Source organism: Rhinolophus ferrumequinum, chromosome 11 (assembly GCF_004115265.2).
Source record: "Rhinolophus ferrumequinum isolate MPI-CBG mRhiFer1 chromosome 11, mRhiFer1_v1.p, whole genome shotgun sequence".
In the NCBI taxonomy this organism is placed as follows: Eukaryota; Metazoa; Chordata; class Mammalia; order Chiroptera; family Rhinolophidae; genus Rhinolophus; species Rhinolophus ferrumequinum.
Window position 1 is genome coordinate 46,938,960 of NC_046294.1, and position 22,701 is coordinate 46,961,660.

The 22,701-nt window shown below is 43.5% G+C and overlaps 2 protein-coding genes across 3 annotated transcripts; one reads left to right on the forward strand and one right to left on the reverse strand.

Annotated features, from left to right (window-relative positions):
• The first annotated feature begins 1,245 nt into the window (after positions 1–1,245).
• Positions 1,246–11,424, forward strand: TRIM68 (tripartite motif containing 68). 2 transcript variants are annotated; one of them, XM_033121482.1, is made up of 7 exons: positions 1,246–2,503; positions 4,949–5,431; positions 7,168–7,263; positions 8,031–8,288; positions 8,750–8,772; positions 9,358–9,458; positions 9,657–11,424. In XM_033121482.1, exons 2-7 carry the CDS (start codon positions 5,006–5,008, stop codon positions 10,205–10,207), a joined length of 1,455 nt encoding a protein of 484 aa, XP_032977373.1. In that variant the 5' UTR covers positions 1,246–2,503; positions 4,949–5,005; the 3' UTR covers positions 10,208–11,424. The 2 variants fall into 2 exon arrangements, with proteins under 2 accessions (XP_032977373.1, XP_032977372.1); XM_033121481.1 differs by having other exon boundaries at positions 1,247–2,386.
• Positions 11,425–14,341: 2,917 nt separating this feature from the next.
• On the reverse strand, positions 14,342–16,319 carry LOC117031136 (olfactory receptor 52I1). The gene has a single exon (XM_033121484.1). It carries the CDS (start codon positions 16,047–16,049, stop codon positions 15,051–15,053), a length of 999 nt encoding a protein of 332 aa, XP_032977375.1. The 5' UTR covers positions 16,050–16,319; the 3' UTR covers positions 14,342–15,050.
• Positions 16,320–22,701: the final 6,382 nt, after the last annotated feature.

A 22,701-nucleotide genomic window follows, 5' to 3' on the forward strand; every position in this document is an offset into this window, starting at 1 on the left:
AAAGGGAGTGGGGGATGGGAAAAAGAAAGCATCTATGTATAAGCAGAGGAATGTGTTGGGATATTTAGCAGAAAATGTGTGAAATGGAAATTTTTAAAAGACACAGTATGCAAACTACAAAAAAAAAAAACAGGAAGAAGGAAGCATATGGAAACCATAATATTGATTGGGATTGAATTTAGTAGAAAACAAACCTTGAAGAGAATGAGTCCATTTTCCCTATATGTTCAGCTCTCTGTTAAATTCACTGTTTTAGAAATTAGTGTCAATGACTCACAGGCATAAAATTTTCTCTAGAGATTTTTCTTTTTACAGTAGTTAAATAGATTAAATAAATAAATAATTTTAAATAAAAATAAGGTTCTGGCCTAAGATTGCATAAAATTTAGTGAGGCTGTGGCTCATACATCTTCAGAGTGAAAGAGAGGAAAACCAACTGGGGGGGGGGTCTCTCAGCAAGTCAGATTGTATGACATGCAATGTAGTAGGTCCCTAAATGTTCCACAAACTTGGACCCCAGGGGCTTGTATCAGCTCCCTACCTCTTCCTTATCCCTACTTCCTCAATGCCTACATTTCCTTCCCTGCCCCACAATCAGTTCTCAGTCTTACTTCTCCTTTGGTGCCATTCCTGTCCCAAAGTACAGAGAGACACCATCTGACAGCCATTCACCTTGTTGTTCTGGTCTGTCTTAAATTCAGGCAGAGTGTTGAGGTCTGCCATTACAGCCATGGAATGTATCAAAGACAGAGCATCACCTGGAAACACCTGTCTACCTCTCAGAGCAAGCAAGGCACCCTGAAAGAGGCTGGGAGCTTCTCTTCCTGGGGGGTGAACTAATCAGTCTTTAAAAGTTCTCTGTCCAGCCTTCCCCTCATGAATACAAGCCTCCACCCCCAGCAACTCTAAAAAAAGGTGCCCTTTTGCCACGGCCCTTGAGAATCCATCACGGTTAAAGATAATTTTAAGTTATAAATGAAAAAGATCTCCCCATTAACTGTTTTAACTTCACAGATGCTCCAAAGAAGTACAACCAACTTGATCTTGAGCTCCTTCAGAGCAGGGACTGTGTGACCCATAGTTGTAATCCCAGCACCCAGCACATGTTGCAAAAAGTTGATGCTCAATAAATGTTTAAAGTTGCCTGTTTCAATTAATCCACTCCCTACTCTGTTAGGGCAGCCATTTCTCCAGATCAAGGTCAGACAGAGAATCCAGCTCAAACCTCAATTGCCTCTTTTCTTCTTTTTTTGTTCATGGCCTCATTTGTTTCAGGAATTTTCTGGGCCTCACCCTCCAGAATTTCAACCATGGTGTGGGCCCTGACATTGGTATGAGGATCCAAAGGGTGTAAGTCCAAACAATGAAGTCACTTGGAAATGAGCTTCAATTGGAGGATTTCCTGGTTATCTTCCATGTGGACAAGATGTGCCTTTATTTGCTTATTCAGTAAATATCTAAATATCAGGAAAAGGACAGGGTGAAGGGAGTCCAAAGAAAAAACCCAAATCACTGCCTCTAAGTAGCACTTAAAGTGTGTGTATATGCCTGTTATCTGAGTGTTTAGATGACGGAGGAGTACCAGTTGTCTAAAAAATTATTTTTTAATTACATTTTGTAATCAGAGACTCCACTTCTATTCCACCATTCCTAGTATCTGCTTTTAACTTTGAGGTGTGTGTGGCAATAGTGGTGAGAAGGTGCCTGCAAAAGTACTGAAGGGTAAGTTTGCCAGGAAAACTCAAGAGGGCTTTCTATGTGAAACCAGTATCCGCAGCCTGGGGCCAGGAGAGGTCGCTCATCTTGCTGGAAACTGCAGTGCCCCCAGCATATATGTTCCCAGCCAGCCCTGCACTAAATTGGGTCACATAACCAGACGTGGCTGATCTCATAGGCTGGTAAGTTTAACGTGGAAAACTGGCAAATGAACAGCATTAGGTCCAGTTCGGTTACCCGGAAGGAACAAGGTTCGCGCTGAAGAGTCACTGGTCAGCCAGAACGGAAGCGGTAGACGGAAGTGGTTCCTGGTACCAAGAGCCAGTTGGGCCTCTGCTGATGCAGGGTCTGAGCAGCTTCGGTTGGGAGCCTCAACCCTTCGACCCGTCCTGGGACTGACTCCTGGGTCCCCTTTACAGTTTCAGGGGTTCTGAGCTTGGGAAAGGGCCAGAAAAACCCAAGTAGCAGAGAAAAACCACAGGCACGCCGAGAAGCGCGCAGAGCCCTTCTCCCCTCCTCCGATGGGTAGGGGTTGTCCTGATTCTTGTCTGTGATTGGCGGATTCCGGGGCCGGGCCCTGACCGCCACTCAATGGCTCCTGTGGGCGGGGCCTGGGAACTGCGGGAGAGGCCTAGGAGCCGGTAGCTGCTGGAGCCTTCATCTCCCGGCGGTAAGTGCTGCTCTGGCTGGGCCAGTCTCTGCTGACGCTGCGGATACTCGGCAGTGGGAACCCGGCGTCTCCACTTTCGGCTTTCGCTGTGGGGCGCTAGTGCAGACTAAGAAGGAGGTGGGTAGACAGCCGTGCCTCTTCTGAAGTCAAAGGTCCTGCAGAGTCACTTCACTCTGCCCCCACCCGCCCTCAGCCCCGGGACCCTGCCCCGCGCGTGCCCAGTTTCCAGGAGGTTATCATTCCCCTCTGCTTCCGAATCCTGGAGATCCCCGCCTTTCCTCGTCCCTCTCCCCACCTGGCCCCTCTTCTAGAGTCTTTTCTAAGCTCCGCCCCCTTCCCTCAAATGTCTTTCCCACACTGGCTCCCCACTTTGCCAGTCAATTTGGAAACAATTAAATGTTTAATAATTAAAGTTTTGTCCAAGTAATTTATGTATAATAAAAACAAAACAATGAATTAGGTCTTATATCTAACAGCAATAGCTACCCGCCCTAAATCTTTTTTGCAGAGGCCACCACTGTCTCACGTTTAGATCTTTTTATGATCCTACTAAATCTAAATATGCTTACACCGCATTTCTTGATTTATTATTATTACATCACTTCCCTACCGCCACCAATTTTCTATTTCTATTTTTATTCTTGTGTTGATCTCTGTAGCTGTAAATCATAGATATCAATCAACCTGTATTGTGTCAGCTTTAGATGGTAACTATTCTTCCACCTCCAACCTACTATCACCTGGATCTCGAGAGTTACATTCAATTCTCATATATTCAAGAAATATTGGAGGCACTGTTCTTGGTGTTGGGGATATAGTAGTGAACAAAATTGATGATGTCACTATCCTCATGAAAATTCTAGTGTGGGAAGTAAGACAATAATCACATGCATGTCAAATGATGTTAAGAGCAGGATCATGGAGAAGTCATTTCAAGCTGGGAGAACATCAGGAACCCAAGTGAGGTAGAATGAATACACATGGGGTCTGCAGGAAAGTGGAAGTTTCTGTTTGCTCGACTGGGCACAGGTGTTGTTTCAACGGTGAAGCACGAGAGTTTGCAGTTGGACTGGGTGCTGGGGAACCAGGATAGACTCTTCGGTGGGTTCGTGATAAAACTGGGTTTTAGGATACTGGATCCCATAGTTTGGTAGTGATAGTGGGAGAGGGAAAAGCAGGAGGCAGGGAGGCTGGTGAGAAGGCCGAAGCTGCTGCTGGCCTGTAACAGAGAATCCTGCAAAATCTGTTTACGGCTCCAGTTCGTTCAGGAAAACTTACTGGACTACCCAAAACCACAGGGATTTATCTCTCTGCTTGAATTTTTATTATTACTTGAAGTTGGAGAGATTAGTAATTTGCCCAAGATAGATAGTGGAGCTCAGGATCAAGCATCTGTAAAATGAGAACAGTAGAATAATGGTTTCTACTTAGGGTTGTGACATAAACTGAGCTGATCTATGTAAAATGCTCAGAATAGTGCGTGGCACATAGTGTAAGTGCTCAAGGAGTGCTTGCTATTATTATTAATGTATAATACACTCTAAGTTGTCTAACACATTATAAAAGCATTTTGGGTTTAGGAACTATTTCCTATGTCTAGCTGGTTTATTTTTTCAACAGATATTTATTCGGTAATAATTGCATGACAGGCACTGTTTAGGTGCTGAGGATACAGCAGTGACTAAGACCAACATGGTTTTTTCCTTTAAGGCTCTAGCTAGTAACACAAACTTGCAAAGGGAACAAATAAATATCGCCAACTGTGCCAAGAGCCTGCTGTTGACCATGCAAGTTCCATACCCACATGTGGCCCTGGCAGAAATTTCAGGTTTCTTGCTGAGGTAGTAACTTCATCACATGGGTTTGATTAACATCAGGCGACCTTTGTTTTTTATCTTCCAAGGGGTATTGTTTCATCTCTAACATATCACTGAAAGCTGAGGAGAGAGTCTTGGCATCTCGGTAAATGTTGGTGCTGGAGAAGTAGGCAGAGGTTTACAGAATGTGGGGAAATGATTGCTGGTTCTCTTGTACTTTACACTTTAGTGTGCAACACAAGAAAACCAACTGAGCATATAGGCAATGGGATTCTGGCACATTACCTTTATTGCCCCTTGAAGTACATAAGTGTACGTACATACATACCAGAGAGTGAGACTGGGGGGTATTTCTGGCCTTCTTTTAGACACTGAAGTACCCCGTTTTATGTGACCTTACCCAAGTTGAAGAGAAACAGTGCTGATTTAAGGAGTGCGATTGAGGTGGAGTGGGAACGGTCAGGGGAGCAAGCCCAGAGGAGTGTCAGAGATGACCAAATGAATGAAAACAGCTCCCAACGTCCACTCGGTTAGGCATCCCCAGATGTCCCTCTGTGGTGTGAGCAATGTGACCTAGTGAGAACCTCAGTTGGGAATGCCAGTGCTTATTAAACAAGGTCAATAAAGGACCAAGGAAGAATCAAAAGGAGGAACTTGGTTTTTTTCACTCACTAATTATCCCTTTTACTAATCCCTGTGCTCCTCTGTTACCTTTTCCCCTTATTTGTTTTTCTTTTCTTCCCAGCCTTCACCACCTCTGCCTGGTTTTGTTCATGTTCTGAGGAGGGTGTGAGAAGGAGCCATGGATCCTGCAGCACTGGTGGAAGCCGTTGTAGAAGAAGTGGCCTGTCCCATCTGCATGACCTTCCTGAGGGAGCCCGTGAGCATTGACTGTGGCCACAGCTTCTGCCAAGGCTGTCTCTCCGGACTCTGGGAGGTCCCAGGGGAATCCCAGAACTGGGGTTACACATGTCCCCTCTGCCGGGCTCCTGTCCAACCAAGAAACCTGAGGCCTAATTGGCAGCTGGCCAATGTGGTAGAAAAAGTCCGTCTGCTAGGGCTGCACCCAGGAATGGGGCTGAAGAGTGATGTGTGTGAACTCCACGGAGAACAGCTAAAGGTGTTCTGCAAAGAGGATGGCCTGATCACATGTGAGGCCTGCCGCCAGTGCCCTGAGCATAAGGCCCACAGTGTTGTGCCCATGGAGGATGTCGCCTGGGAGTATAAGGTAGGAGATGGAGGCTAGTCACCCCAGTCTTTACCCTGCCTCTCACTTGGTTATCTCTAAATCAAGGACTTGACCAGGGGCCCTAGAGATAAAATGAGAACTGCTTGCTTTGATCCTCACAGCCACAGAGCCTTGGGACCTGATAACGGTGAGCCACACCTCTCCTTGCATTTATGACCTCCTTTGACTTCCTTCCCTCCCACTTCCACACCCCATCCCGATCCCAGCATGGCTTATTGCCTAACAAAAAGATGCTTTGCTTCCTGAGAATTTAAAGGAGACCAGTTTGGTTTAGTTGGGCGCCTTGGATGACTTTGGGTATGAGGTAGTCAAGGCTGCATCTATCAGAACCTGCAAACTCCTAGCAATGCCACAAATAGTCTTTTGACATTGGGTGAATCACTTTAACTCCCTTGTTTTGTAGACAAAACTGAGGCTTAGAAATTTGAGATCATGTAATTGGTTTCAGAGCTGGAAAGGACCATAGCTGAGTCATTTAGGATTGAGTGCAATTAATCTAACATTCTAACGTCCCTCTGACTTCAGGTTAAGTTAGTTAAAAGTTAGTTACGATAAAATCAAATGGTACAACTCAGGTCTTCTTGCTCTTCTGGCCGTGTTCTTTTTCCTCTACCAAACCTTTTTTTTTTTTTTTTTTTTTTTTTTTTGCGAGGGGGAGTCATCTCTGACATATCTGCTACTCCTTTCTTATAGCTACTACCATCGACTTCCAGCTTCTTATACTTTCCTCAGTTGTCCATGCTGACATATCGTTACCAGAATTATTATCCCAATGATTCTGTGATCCAGTACTGGTCTTAATTCTCTTTCTTGAAGTTGAGATTAGAAGGTAAGAGTATAAGACACATCCCCAGAATTAGCCGTTTTTCTATGTGAGAAGAATTTCTTAAAAATTTAAAGTATTTACTTACTCATTTTGTTTTGAGAATATTAGATTACAGAGGCAGTATCACATAGGCAGAGGAGTTAAACAGTTGGGTTAAATCCCAGCCCAACCACTTACTAGCTGAATGACTTTGAGTAGGTCACTCTCTAAACCTCAGTTTTTTTTTTATCTATAAAATGGGGATAATACCCGTCTCAAGGAATTGTGATTATTGAATGTATGGTTAGTGCTTAAGCCATATTTGGCTCTTGGTAAATCTATAACAAAATGGTTAATATTATCACAATACTTGGTGCTTTTCAGTAGTAATCCCTTGCATTAGTATTCTAGGATAGTGCTTCTTACTTTTAGAGGGCAATTGAACCACCCAAGGATCTTGTCAAAATTCTAATTCTAATTCAGGAGGTCTGGCGTGGGGCCCAAGACTGCATTTCTAACAAGCTCCCAGGTGGTGCTGATGCTGCTGACCCACTTGAACCACACTTTGAATAAGAAGGTTTTAGGAGGCCGTAGGATAACAAGTCAGAGGAGCATATAAGGAGACATGAATAGGAAGTCCAAGGTGGTTTTCTGGAAAGCTGGAAGGGCTCTTTTCTTCTACTTTACAGTAACTTAGAGACTGTGGGAGGTGAAAGAATTCTCAGATCAAGAGCTACCTTGGATGTCATCTGAGCAGGAATCCACTCCCTGTGGCATCCCTTTTCTTCCAGCATTCATTCTGGCAGATCGCCTAAGGGACACTTATTTTGCCATCACCTACCAGTGCTAGGAAGCCTCATTATGAGTCTGGCTGCCCAAGATGGCCTCATGAGGTTTTTCTCTCTTTCAGTGGAAACTGCATGAAGCTCTGGAACATCTGAGGAAAGAGCAAGAAGAGGCCTGGAAGCTGGAAGTTGGTGAGAGGAAACGAACAGCCAACTGGAAGGCAGGTTGCCACCTGGAAAAGGAATTTGGGTAGTCCCTATGTTGTCCTGGAGCTGGCCCATGGTAGCTTCTTCATCTCTGTGAGACAGAATGTGAAGTTTGAAGTCAGAGAGCTTGGGGGCCTCATGCCACTTTCCTCTAGCAGGTGTGTGGCCTTAGGCAGGCCACATAACCTCTCATTTTTTATTGTGATGTAGAAATAACCTCTGGGCTTATGTGCTCATGTGTGAGAAAGGAAAACTACACGTCGCACATAGGTGTTAGCTCACAGTGGTATGACTTGTGTAATGCTTAGTAAAATGTAGTTTGTGTTTCACGTTCCCCAATTAGAGCATATTTACTGAAAGTTCAGTTATTAAAATACTGGCAAATCACCTCTCAAATAAATTCAAGACCCATAACTACCAAACTATCAGAAATTTTGATCAACAGATGCTAACATTGAACTGGTCAAAACAGTGTATTGAATTGATGTAATACCCATAAGAAGTAAAAGCATTTAACAGGGTAGTTATTACACTGTCTTAGAGGCTTAAGTGACCATTATTCTGAAAATAGGAAATAATCTAGAGCATATAGTACCAAGATAGTATTCTGGGCCCTTCTGGGGTCAGTAAGTAAGAGTAGTGAAAGGGACCCAGAAGCGTGTACCGGAGCTGTGGAAACAGGAAGATAGGCAAACCAGTATCCTTTATCTTGGATAACGGATATCCTGGGTGGCCCTTGCACAAACAATATCAGTGCTGATTTCCTATCTTGGCTCTGCAGATACAGGTGGAAACCCGAAAGCAGAGTATCATGTGGGAGTTTGAGAAGTATCGGCGATTACTAAAGAAAAAGCCGCCAGGTCGGCGGCTGGAGGTAGAGGCAGCTGCAGCTCTGGCGAACCTAGAGCAGGAGGAGAGGGAGACCAGGCAGAAACTGGAGCTGAATCACGATGCGCTCAACCAGCAGAATCGGGTCCTGTGGAGGTTGATTGCAGAGCTCGAAGAGAGGTCTCAGAGGCCTGTTCGCTGGATGCTGCAGGTGAGGAGCAGGTTTTCCTGGGAACTCGTAGTGACAGCTGAAGATAGCTTGGGACTCCAGGACAGGATCTTCAGTGAGGCCTGTCAGCACTCTGCGGGCCAGACATGGATCCCATATCACCCGCTATCCCACTCCTGCTAATGCCTGCTGTTCTCCTACCCCTGGTTGGGTGGATGACCTGGCCCATTGTAGCTTGGTAGGTGGGGCAGCACTCAGGCAGCTCTGGCATTATACCAGTCTGTACCCTCTGGCCAGAGAGTGGAGTCAGCTAGTCCAGCTAGAGCTCAGTCGGCCCTGCTCCCCTCCTGTAGGCTTTTTGCCTCCACCTCTACACACCTTCTCTCCAGGCTTGCTCTCTGCCTCCCTTGCCCTCAGAGAAACCCCCTCCCAGAACTTGGTGTCTGTCTGGTCCCTTGGAGGAACAGCACACACTCATGTGTTGCATTTTTCTCTCCTTCTAGGGTATTCAGGAAGTCTTAAACAGGTATGTTACCATTCTTGGAGCCCCTAAGCAGCCCTATGAGTGGTACTGGGGCCTGGCCAGAAGTGGGTAAGGAACAGAGACCCAGTACCATAGGAAAGCGGGTGCTGCTCCATAGTTTTCTCCCTTTTTCATTATATTGGCCAAAGAAGCTTTGTTCACCTAACGTTTTTCTTCTTTATACTTGGTCAGATTCATTTGAAGTAGTGCCAGTAAGAATTTCAGTAAAGTTGTAAAATATGTGGTTTCAAGCAGATCTCCCAAGGAGGGAAAAAGACTGCAGATGTCTCCATTAGCGCTCTAAGCTCTGAGTATAACCTTTCTCCTCTGTGGCACACCTCTTCCTGTCACGATGTCAGGTGTACATCTAACCCTTCCCACAGCATCAAAACGTGAATGTTCTCCTCGCTGTGCGACAAAACATTCACTTTGGTGGGATAATCAGGGTATCTCTGCTTTGCTGGTGACGCTGGGGAGGGGCAACTCCCTGCCTATGTCCCTGGCCACACCCCTCTTCAGTGTATTAAGGGCAGGCCCATGTGGCAGAGCCAGGACTTTTGGCCCCAAGACTTACCCTTCCTCCATCAGGAGCAAGTCTTGGACCCTGCAGCGGCCAGAACCAGTCTCCCTGGAGCTGAGGACAGATTGCCGTGTGCTGGGCCTAAGAGAAATCCTGAAGACGTATGCAGGTAATGCGCGCGAGGGGCGGTTGTGATGGACAGTGGGAGGGACTACTCCCGGAGAAATAAAATGGTTCAGTGCACTCTGATGCCCCCGCTAGCTGCACTCCCACCCGTCATTGAGTAATCTGTGGCTGTATTTATCAGAGACCTCTCCCATGCCCCTGGCTATGCAGCAGCATTGCCAACCAGGATCTTTTTACCTAGCTGATGTGCGCCTGGATCCAGACACTGCTTATTCCCGCCTCATCGTGTCCGAAGACAGAAAATGCGTGCACTATGGAGATACCAAGCAGAAACTGCCTGACAATCCTGAGAGATTCTACCGCTATAATATCGTCCTGGGCAGCCAGTGCATCTCCTCAGGCCGGCACTACTGGGAGGTGGAGGTGGGAGACAGGTCTGAATGGGGCCTGGGAGTGTGTAAAGAAAATGTGGACCGGAAGGAAGTGGTCTATTTATCCCCCCACTATGGATTCTGGGTGATAAGGCTGAGGAAGGGAAATGAATATCGGGCAGGCACCGATGAATACCCCCTCCTGTCCTTGCTGGTCCCTCCCCGCCGGGTAGGCGTCTTCCTGGATTATGAGGCCCATGATATCTCCTTTTACAACGTGACTGATAACGGCTCCCACATTTTCACTTTCCCCCACTATCCCTTCCCTGGGCGCCTCCTGCCCTATTTCAGTCCTTGCTACAGCATTGGTGCCAACAACACGGCTCCTTTGGCCATCTGCTCCCTGGATGGGGAGGACTGAGAGAGCCATCATCTCATCCAGAGGCCCCGGAAGTTTCCCTGGGCCACAGGGGCCTTGGAGGGCCCTGCCTCTGACCAGGGTCCCCGTGAACTGAGCTGAGCCTAGAATCCAGGGATTCCTCTGCCTGGCCCACTGGTCTGCTGCCCCTGGGCCAGTCTCACTAAAGCTCTCATGTGAAAGAGCTGAGGCTTAGTCAGTGAGCATTGTGCCTGTGACGGGAGCCTGACAGCGCTGATGGTGTGGATCAGAATGGCTCGCGGCATCAGGACTTGACCTTTCTGTAGCTCACACGCCTCTTCAGTCCATGTTGGTGCCATAATTAAGTCAGCGAGGATGATGAAGCAGAACCAACCTTCGAGAAACCTGTTGGATAGGGTTTATCAACAAGCCAGAAGACTGCTGCCCACATCCTGACGTGACCACTGTGCTGAGACCAGTCTCAGGAGGCCTCAGCTGAGGTTTGCTGTGACTGAGCAACCCAGCTCTCTGACTCCTAACTAGAGAAATGTATTGCAGATTGCCCAGCCCACCCCGGTGGTCATCCCCTCTGAGCGTGAGCTGGGCACATCACTCTGTCTCAGAGTCTGAGGAGACCTGTGTCCGGGTCCTGCCTTTCCCTCTGAGCGGCAGGGTCAGAAAACCTGTGAGCCTTGGTTTTATTCTCACTTTATGGATGCGGAAACTGAAATGGCCTTAAAGCAGCAAGTTATTTCTCACAAAGCTGTCACGAAGAAGAAGACTGTAAAGATTATAAAGTACTTCTCACATTCAAATGAAATGAGATTGACAGACTCATGCTTCTTAGGTCACATGACTGCATGTCATTCATTACATTTGGGTCTGAAACATCCCACACGTTTAAAAGATTTTGTGTCTTCTGGGAAAATGGGTAGAGTAGCTACATATTCTCCTACCTCACAGGGTTGTTGTGAAGATCTCAGATCCATCCCATTACTTTTGTTCCTTTCTCAGGGACAGAGGAAGAGAAGCCATGATTTCTGTCTGTGTAACCTTCCTGTATCACCTTCTCCTCCAGCATCTTTACAGCAGGGCTTTTCTGTCTCAAGGCCTCGCCTAGCAGTCAAGAACTCTTTAGACAGAAAGTGGCCGTGCCAGGGGCAAACTCTGGGCCACAGGAACATATTGTGCATCAGTTCTGTGTATTTGTCTTCTTTGGATTAGAATGGGGACTGACCACAGGGTAGAGAATGGAGATTTAAAAAAAGAAAAAGAAAAAAACAACAAGCAAATGCACAGGGGGAAGGCTCACTCACCCACAAGCTAGTTGGGCTAACTTGGATCTTTTCGTGTCACCAAGGGAATCTTCACAGTTCTGAGAAATATATATTAAAAACATTCTCCCTGCCTTCGTCTTCTCTAAATATATGACAGAAGGAGAAAGGGGGGAAGGAAGTGTAGGAAGAAAGAATATGACTACGCACAAAAAAGCCACTTTGGGAGCCCTATATTATAATGAAGGGGAATAAGACTATATTTCTGTGTTATTGACCTTAGAGTGTTGTGTGTGGCAAAAGTAATTCACTGCAGGTCTTCAGAGTTGATGTGGGAGTGACTGGCTGGAAACAAACTGCAAGGCAAACATAAGAGAATGAATGGCTTTGCCCATTGCGAGGGCTATAATGTGTACATCACATATTGTCACCATGACCGACACAACCTCTGATACAGTTTACACATGAAGGTAGTGACCATTGGGTAGGATTGGCCAGCAAAGTAGATACTAGGTTATGTATAGGCTAAAGCAAAGTAATTACTGTAATAAAGAATAGCGAAAATTGTCTTGACTTTAATTGTATTGGCTGTTCACATATGAAGGAGGTAAAAGGGCCAAAATGGAGAAATAAAGTCATTTTGCCCAACATGCTTCCAAGTGGCTCCTTAAGCATTAGCAGTAGAAGGGGAATGAACTAGAAGTCACAGGCCTGGCCTTGGCAAACGGTTGAGCTTACCTACATTCGAGGGGCTGTGTCTGTGTGTGGCAGAGGGGAGGGAGATGGGGGTGAGGGAATTCACAAGTGGTCCGAAAGGGAAAGAGGCAAGTAGGCAGGTAGCTGTGTGGAGGGTAGATTGCCTAGGGAATTGTTTATAGACTTGAGAAATAGAGCTTTAGAAAGCACTTCAGTTATATGTCCACAGACACTTAGCAGAAGAGGCTAGGGGCCAATTCAGTATTGTTCTTTTACTATGGTTTTATTAGGACAAATCTTGGAATGTTCGAAGGAAAGAGGATTATTAGGTAATAAATTCATTCAAACCTAGAATGCAAGAGTGGAATGGCTTCACTTGTAATGTACTATTTGGGGGTTTGGGGGTGATTTTACATTTATAAGCTGATTTGGGTACTATGATTATTTTTTAGAAGAATTATAAGGTTAAATTATGCCACCATGTTTATTTCGTATTTCCTGATTTTTAAGACCGGGCAAGAAGATTGAAGTTCTTAAGTATATGAAAATCCATTTCTCTAGGGTGTTGCTTACATGTCTCTTCTAAGAATCCCATGAAGACAATCCTTTATTTGTCTGGTTCACAGGGAGTGTGCCCATACATCCCCTGAAATGACTACAATAGCACCTCCAACTTAATGTGATTATTCGCTACAAGGCAGGAGGCAGAAATGAGCTCTGCCCATCCTTGTTTCCTAACAGAAACCAAGGGGCGCAATGCCTGAGTCTTGAGGGAAAAGTCTATTAAACGTAAAATGCTTGAGTCCTACAAAAGGAGGAGACAAAGGGCAAATCCTTGAGTTCACAGTCCCCAGGAAATCCAATCTCCCTTTTTTTTCAAGCCGGACTTGTAATCTTAAGATCCAAATATTGAGAGTCTACTATGGGTTCCGGGCATTAGTTAAATTAGCACACATTGCTTCATGTGACAGGGCCGTGGCACATGTGAATGTATCAGGAGAAACACAGGATTTTCTGTTTTGGGATAGCCATGGAAGGGAACCAGTCCATTTTGGAAAGTGTGTAGTTCAATAAATGAGTATTAACAGTGAGTCCCAGGTAGTTTCAGAGAGTACTAATATGAATGAAATGCAAAGCTGGCGGGACAGGCTTCTGATGGAAATGCCGGAAAGAAAGTTCCATTTTGGATGCAAGCTGCACAATACCTTTGTTGCTTTACATCAGATTCTTTAATGCACCTAATATTTTTTGATTAATAGGCATAGCCAATTCTTTGGGTTCCTTATGGAGAAAAAATAGTGTGACTTTTTAAAATGGAAATCTTACCAAATATGCTTAACCACCTCATGGTCTTGATTTGTTTTTATGTTAGGGGGTTGCAAGAGGAGAAGAAATTCTTTATACTGTTCTTTGGGAACTCAGTACATTATTATCAGATTTTTAGAGGCAGATTCCTACTTCACTGGTATTCAGAAACAATACATTCTAGTAGTAAACAAGTCCAATGTTAGCAAAAGTTATGGATGCTAAGTTGATGAGGAGCAGATCTGTTTGGAAGAATTATCACACGAGTACTGATTTACACAGGACTGCAATTTCAATGGTGCCTACAACTACCTCTGAATATAGAATTTGAAATCGATTGGGTATTTTTTTTTTTTGGTACATATAATATGCTGATGTATTATGTGCTTTTCTTATTTTAGTTAATTTTCAATGACCTCTATGAATTAACACTTTTATCCCACAAGTACAAAGGAGATATTAAGACTCAGATATAATATCTTGTTATCAACACTATTAGGAAATTTATTAAGATTTGCAGATTTACCAGAGTCAAATATATGTATCTCTTACATATGAAATCTTCTTTTAACATATACTGATTGTTCAGTTTAAGACTTCCCAAAAGGGGAAAATAAAATAATAATAATAATAATAAGTATCTGGTGACCTGGAGAAGAGTAGAAACAGTTCAGCTCCATTATTGATATTGTTCTCTGATAACCTTTTCATCCAAGGTCTTTCTTCTATAGGTATCCAAAAGAAGAAAGACTGTGTTATATTTGGTTCCTCTCTTTTGTGTCTTACACTTAAGTTACACAGACAGGACTAGTAAGAAAAACAAATGATGCCCAAAACCAAACTCACATTGCCTTAGCTTCCATTGCTTAAAAACAAAAAGCTGGTGATTAGTACACTGACTCCAACTAGCTTAACAGTAGACAATATATTACAATGACAGAGATATCTTACAAAACTTAGTAATAGGGGTATACCTGTGTGTCCAAAATGAATTGGAACGAGAGAACAAGAGACTTGGTTTCTTCATCCCATCTTGCAAATCTGCTTCTGTTGCTGTGTAACAGGTTTCTCTACCCAAGTTCATGTGTTGGAAAATGGCCACCATCAGTGATCCCAAATTTATATCTCCTCAGATAATCTGGAATCCATTTTGACTGGAGAAGAACTCTGGTCCAGGAGTGAGCACATCACCCAAGCTGAGTGGATTTGTCAGTGGCCCAGAAGGCAGGGTCATATATTAACAGTTGTTTCCATATAATCACATAAGGAGATGAGCAATTCTGAGAAAACCAGCAAGGCATGGGGGGACCAAAGAGTTGGTTTCTTCTGCAGAGGAATCAGTAGGATATTAAGTTGGGAATATGGGTCAGAAGCAAGGAAAGAAAAATCCCATATCTATATTCTCTGCCCACTTATTTCTGATTCAGATTCTAATTGATCGAAACTATTAAAAATGTCAGAAAATAATTATTTTATTCACATTCTTGCTAGAAATTGAAAAGTTATGTAAAGATACACTTTACAGCTTCATCTTAGAACTCCTATAGTGCCAGATGAACCAAACCAGCTCTGCAGGTCTCTTAAGGCGTCTATGAAGTTGTCTGGAATGCTCAAGATCTGAAAAGACTTTTTGTTCCTGAACCCAGGATGTAATGGCCAAAGAGACAGTGCATCAGCAAGCTACCGATTCTCTCCCGTATTTGTTTGGTCCTCAGGCCATAGATGATGGGGTTTAAGGTGGGTGGGATGACCAGGTACAAGTCCGCTAAGAGCACTTGGGTGTGCAAAGGCACTGTGTCCTTCCCTAGCCAGGCCACATAGATGGATGCCATCCCAGGTAGGTAGTACAGAGCCATAACCCCCACATGGGAGCCACATGTGCTTAATGCTTTAAACTGAGCATTCTTTGAAGAGAGACCAAATACTGCCTGAAGAATCAGGTTATAAGAAGCAGCAATGAAGGCCACATCAGAGCCCACAATAATGGAAGAACCAATCAGACTGTAGAGACTACTAGGCATGGGGTCAGCACATGCCAGCTTGGCCACAGCTATGTGCTCACAGTACGAATGGAGAACCACGTTGGAGCCACAGAAAGGTAGATGACTCACCATCCAACTTAATGGCGTCATGAATATGACAGCTCTGATGGCGATGGTCACACTCATTCCCAGCATCACTTGAGGTGTGAGAATTCTCTTGTACTGTAGAGGCTTACAGATAGCTACATAGCGGTCAACAGCCATGGCCAGCAGCAGCCCTGTCTCCACAGCTGTGGCTGCATGGACAAAATACATCTGAGCGAAACAAGCATTAAAGCTGATGGAGCTGTCTCCTGAGGAGAAGATGCTTATCATCTTGGGCACTACAGAGGAAGCCATAACAATGTCCACAGTAGCCAGAAGACACAGGAAGCAGTACATGGGCTCTTGTAGAGTGGAATCCATCCAGATTACGGTCACTATGAGGGTGTTTCCTAACAGGGCTATGGTATACATGGCACTCAGGGAGATAGCCAACCAAAGATGTGAAAACTGCAAACCTGGGATACCCACAAGGAAGAAGGTGACAGGGGTTTCCGTTGTGTGGTTGTAGGGTGGCCCCAGCATCACAAATGATGAGACTGCTTTCCTGTTAATGCATAAAATGATGTTAAGAAAAGGATACAGTCCTATAAGACTTGTTCCCAGCTGTGGTATTAGGAGAGCCTGGTGATATTCTCAGCTAGGTAGGCCACAGGTGCAGAACTGACATCTGACAAAGTTATCCTGCTCTACTTCCCGACCTCCTCAATATTCTTTGCCTTACTAATTTTTATTCATCGTTCAAAGACCTCTTTTGAGAAGTCTTCTGTGCTCTACCTTCTCCCCCATCCCATGCCAAAGCTAAATTATGTATCCTCTGAGCTTTCATGGAATCTTCCATGCTGACCTCCGAGGGATCTAAATTGACAATTGCAATACTCTAACTATGACTTTATTGTATTTAATCATAAATATTATTTGTGTCTTGTTCATGGCTTTATACCTTATACCTTATACCAAGTGTGTGACCAATTACTGTGGTGCACAAGTCCATTAAAAGAAGGTATGTGTGCTCATTATAGCAAACAATTGAAAGAATAAATGACAAATAAGAGGAGTTTTTCTTGTATCTCTGTATGTTCAGTTCCTAACAGTTAATAATTGTTGAATGAAACAAGTAACTTCCTGAGATGGAGCATGTCGTATTTTGTATCCTTAGTATAGTGCTAGAGAAAAGATGAATGAAACATCCTTCTAGTTGAAGAGATCAGTTAATGGATCCGCAAAAATACGGTCATTAGAGAACAACATTATAATTTTCCATAGGAGATAATAAACTGTCTGGAAATATTTATAATCCCTGTATTTTCTTTATTTAAGCCTCGATTTCCTGTTGAGCTAAGTTCAATTAACAGATTAAATAGCTACAAATAAAACTTTAGGTCTCCTTTATAGATGAACTCCCGATAGGTTTTTTATGATTCTTCAATATAGATAACTCTCTTTTCATGATAAACTACCAAGACATTCCAAATGACAGTGAAACTTTATCCTTTAGCAAGCCAATTTCTGAGATATTAGTGCAAACTATGGTCTTTATTGAAACAGAAAAACCACCACCAACAGCAACAACAACAACAAAAATACCTAAACATAAGAAATGCCTTATAATGGAACAGACTGAATAAAGTAATAAACTCTGCTTCATGGTCAGATTAAAAGAACCTTGCAATGTATAGTCACTGGATGAAACATCTTCAGTGAAAGACCGTGAGAAGTTAAAGGAAAGCTGTTTGAAGTAGAATTGGAGTGAAGGGTTATTGGGTTATCAGAAATATCATAATTCAGGTTATCCTTGTGTGTTTTCTGGATGCCACAAACCCAGAGTTAAGTATCACTGCTTAAAGAGCTGAAGAACAGTCTGAGAAACCAGAATACCTCCTCCGCTGCCCACACCACTTGCCTCTGATCCAGGATCTTTCTCTCCTGGCTTGCTGCCCTGTATAAATCTACTTTTCTTTTCAGGGTACTGTCAGCTTGTGCACTGCCCATCCCTCTTCTCTCCACCCTGGCAATATCTAGCTGGTCGTATCTTTCTTTCTCTTGAGGGTTTTATTTTCTTCGTTTCTCTTTCTTCTTAATTGGCACTGCAGAGGTTTGCATATTTTATTACCCTTTTCAAATGATAGGACGTTTGGTTTGGTTCATCTTTTTTAAAAATTTTTTACTTCACTCTTTAATCTATTGTTACTTAAGCTTTTCTTGCTAACATCAACAATGATCTCCATGAATGACCTGTTGCCAATCCAGTGATTTCATTTTTTATTTTACCTGACCTATCCAAAACATTCACCTTTACTGACTACTCCATTTCTCGGCTAACTTTTTTGATTAAAGTATAACATGCATACTGTAATGTACACAAATCTCAGGTGTGCATCTTGATGATTTTATAAACTGAGTATATGAACACACCCACATGGTCACTACCCAGATTAAGATACAGACAGTTGCTTACTGGTTGTTGAGACGTTCTTCAGAAAGCTCTGGCCTACAGCTCTCCTAAGGCATTTCCAGCAGAGAACCTGCCTCTGCCTTCAACCCTGCAGAGACATTCACATGAAGACCTGGAGGGCTGATCACTAAAGAAAAGATTAGACAAGTCACTTAACTCCAAGAAATAAATCACAAGGATGTGAGGATTTTTCATTCCTATTGAAAGAATAGGAAATACACAATCGAAATTAAACTTGTTTAAAGGTAAATGCAGTAATGCATAAGTCATTTGATGGAGATTTTGTTTATGATAACCCTATGCCTCCCCTCTACAACCAAATAAATATTCTCCCAATCATCCTTACTGCTTGGTTTCTTTTCGTATAACTCCTTTGGTCTCTGAAATCTGTCTCTCCATCATCCCAACCTTGAACTTACCCCTTTCTCTCTCAGCTTTGAATCAAAGTTGTCATGTGTTCCCTGCTCCCGCTCTCTCCCCCATCCTCTGATCATTTCCAGAAGGTGATTTTGGTATCAGAAGTACCCTCCAGACCGGGCCAGCCCTTTATAGTGGGGTGGAGGGCTTATATACTTTCTAGGGTGACCCTGACCTTCAGACTTCATCAGCCCAACACCCAGTCCCAAGATCAGTTACCCACATCCCTGGAGTTTTCTCTATTCAACTTCCTCAGATGTGTCCACATTTCTTTCACTCAAAAGGGAGATTTATACAGGATGCTTCAGGAGGAGCAGGAAGAGCGGCATAAGATCAAGGATAAACAACACAGAGTCATTGTGAGAAGTACTGTCACTTTCAAAGACCTCCCATTGGGAACCCTCTTTCCCCTTTAGATTCTCTATCATCCTGCTTTTTCCCTGGGCACCCTGTCTTCTCTTGGCCTCTGACCAAGAGCCAAACACTGTAACTCCTCCAGAGACTGGCTTTTTTCTGTGCTCTGGCCTCTGGGGCTTTCCAGATTGTAGCAGGAGACAGATGTTTAGCGGATGAAGAGTCTTTGTTTCTTTAAGTCCTCAAAGGATATCTAAGGGTAAGAATACAGAATGCATCCTGAAAAGAAAACAAAAGGCCCAAGATTAGATAGATTTATGAAAGCCTGCTATGTACCAGGCACTCTGCTGAATGCTTTTCAAAGGTGATCTTGTTCAGTTTTCACAACCATCTGCAGTAGCTGCCCTTATTGCATCCACATTTTATAGATGAAACTGAGGTGCAGAGAAGGTCACAAAGTTAGTGAGCCAGAGAGTCAGGATTCGAATTCTAGCAATCATAATTCATTTCACCTTGTTGTAGAACTGTTCGCATGAATAGCATACTTAATCTCTCAAAATCCACTTCATTGTTCAGTTCCTCAGTTCTGCCTGGGGCCTCATGATGGGCTTCACTCGTTCAATATTTCTCATTACTCTGTGTTTAAAAGTCCTATTTGAGCACAGAAGGGAAATAGAATGTAAGGGGACCAACTGGGGGAAGGGTGTGGACCTCAGCAGAAAAATATGAAAACACAAAATGTTCTCCAAACAGAGAATACACCAGACAAGGGAGAGTACAGGGCACTTGAAAGAGAATCAAAATAAATGAGGCTAGAACAGTGCATGGGCCATATTTTAGAGGTCATGACTTCTGCCTGGGCGTTATCTGGGTGCAGGAATAAAAACAAGACAAAGAAGACAATGAGCACAAGATATAAATTTTACTTTTTTTAATGGCAAAGGATATAGAGATATATGGAAAGGTGGAAGCTCAGGAGACGATGCTCGTGCTCCCAGTTCCACAAGTCCTCCGCGGTGACATGGTTATTAGTGATGTGAACGGTGAGAGGCCTTCATTGTCTTTATGGGGGTAGGGAGTGCTTCATGCCTTCCTCAGCCTGACCCACCACGTTCCTAATAATGGAGGAGGGTGGTTGAAGTTCAATTTGCTAGGCTTAGCATCTATTAGCAGGTCCAGTCTTCAAGCCTATGAGAGAACTAATCTCCCAAACTGCTGTACTTAAAAGTTTAAACTCTGAAACACCTGTGGGTCTCTGTTGCCCATTGGATAAATCAGAGAAGAGGCCAGGATATAAACCTAAACAATAATGTGGAATATTGATAGGAAACATGGGCAGTCAGATGCAGAAGGAGAAAAGGGTGCTGCTTAAGTAGCCCCAGCATGAGACAAGGTAGCTCAAGTGCAACTGTGCCAATGGGGACAGACGGACCACTTTCCCCTGGGATTCAGCCCGGCTCCTGCTGAGGCATTAATGGCCATAGTGCATGCTCACAGAGGAGGGTCTTAAAATCACCACACCCAATCCGTTGCCAGAAGAGATTCAAGAGGAACAAGAAGCACTCCCAAAAGGTCGAGGACCCAATATAACAGAACAGTGATGCAGAGAAAAGGTACTCTATATGGAGGCAAGAGCTTTCAACATCTTGGGTTCTCCTACCTGTGGAACATCATAGCCTACATAATAAGGAGGTTTGCATCTACAATTCACTAGGCCAAAGGATTATTTGGACGTGCCACCTAGGCATAATGGCAAGTGTCAGGTTTATGCGGGTAGGTGAGTTTGCATGTGCATACAAGTGCATATGCAAGTAAGCATTGATACACAATCCCGTTTCAATCAAATGGCCCTTTTTGTTTGAGCTACTCTTCATTAGGACCCTGTCACATCTTCCAAGGGGAGAATTTCATTTTGTGCCACGACGAACAAACGACAATAATACTACCTAATGAAAACAGTACAAGAGTTCAGTTGCTTCTTCACAAAAGTGTCTCTTTATTATAGAAAACACAGCAGCATTTTCCAAACAGCAGAATTACTCTCCTTAGAATTGGATCAGTTTAGTAAGTCTCTTGTGGTTGGGATTTAGACAAAGACCCATCAATTATTTATGATCTTGGCTTTCTGTCGTGAGAATCTATTACTTCCAACTCCCTACATGCATCCTTTCCTAAGGTTTCCATTGCTAGAAAGCTAACCAAAAATTACGAACAAAATTTAAGTGAGCATTCAATTTTATTTTCCAAATTTATCCATCTCTCATATTTCAGTTTTAACAGCTTTGTCTCTTTTATTTATTTCATGTTTGAATGAAAAGCAACAATCAAAATTGAGACAATAAATGTATTTTTGTTATAATGTCTGTTTGAATTGTATCCATTGACTTTTGTTTACTTCTTTAGTCTTTATTAATTATATTTTAAAATGATAACTTTTATTACATCTGTTTCATGATTTCTTAACCAAAAAGAAGTATGATAATAAGCACAAGATATTAAGTCATCTGCTGACAGACATTTGGGTAGTTTCCTCATCTTACCTATTGTGGATAATGCTACAATGAACATAGGGGTGCAGATACCACTTCAAAATCCTGATTTCAATTCAGAATAAAACTTAAATGAGGCAACCATGGGAGAGCCCATTCTCCAATCAGGAAATGTGTGATAGTTTATTTCCTCCCACCCCCAAGTCCCCTCAGAAAATTAATCAGTTATAAACGTTCCCTACTAATAGACTGTGTAGCACTACACAGACCCCATTTCAGGGTTGAAGCACTCATTCATTCAACAGCTGAGAGTGTTGGCCACTGAGGGCTCACAGCTTTGTTCCTCTTCAAGAATTACCTTTAGCCAAAGGATGTGCATCACCCTAAGTGATGCACCCTCCTAAAGCATGGACCACATCCTATAACTGGTCGATCCTGGGTATAAAGGCTTGTCCTCCTTGCCCAATTCAGGACAAGTATACAGGTCCAGCTCAGCTCCAGAGTTCCTCATAGGATCAACTGGCTGCGAATTCTGATGAAACTGCATTGTAATTCACCTTCTCCCTCTATTCTTCCTTCACACCTGTTTGGATGTTGTTCCGGAGCATATTCCGTGCTAAACTTTTTTGCATGGAAAGGTCTCAGAGTCTATTTCTGTGACTTAAGATGGTTGATTGTAGAAATAACCCTAGAAAGTAGACTCGACTGTAATTACAAGCTGGCAGGCTGGAAATGAGGACCCAGCAGACGGTTGTCTAAGCTGTTTTGGGCATAATTCAAGTAGGAGAGTCTTTGTCATGCTGGAACATATACTTCCCTTTTCTTCTTCTTTTGCTATATTAAAAAGGTATTTTTTTATGGGTATGAAAAGTTAACTAATATTGGTTGTGTGTTTTTCCCAACTCAGGTTGATTCTAAATTTGGTGATAGAATTTAGAGTGTCAGCAGGATGGTACAGTAGGCAGCCTCCAAAATGGCCCCCAATGATCCTACCTCCTGATATGCATGCCCTGTGTAATTACTGCCCCTCGAGGGTGGGAAGGATCTACTGACTTATTTCTAACAAACAGAATGTGACAAAAGCATTGAAATGTCACTTTAAATGAGGTCACAGAAAGATTGTGATTTCGGCTTTCTCACTGTCTCCTTATTCCCCTCAGAACTCTCACTGCTGGGAAATCAAGCCAAACTACCTACCATGTTGTGAGAAGCCTTATGGAGATGCCCATGTGGCAAGCAACTGATGTCTCCATGAACACCCAGGGAGGACCTGAGGCTGCCACCAGCCATGTGAGTGAGCTTGGAGGCAGATCATCCCTCCTTCAGATGACTCTAGCGCTGCACAACGCCTTGACTGCAGCTTTGTGAAGGACCTTGAGTCAGAGGCATCCAGCTCAGCTATGCCCAGATTTTGACCACAGAAACTGTGACAGTATAAATGTTTGTTTTAAGCCATTAAACC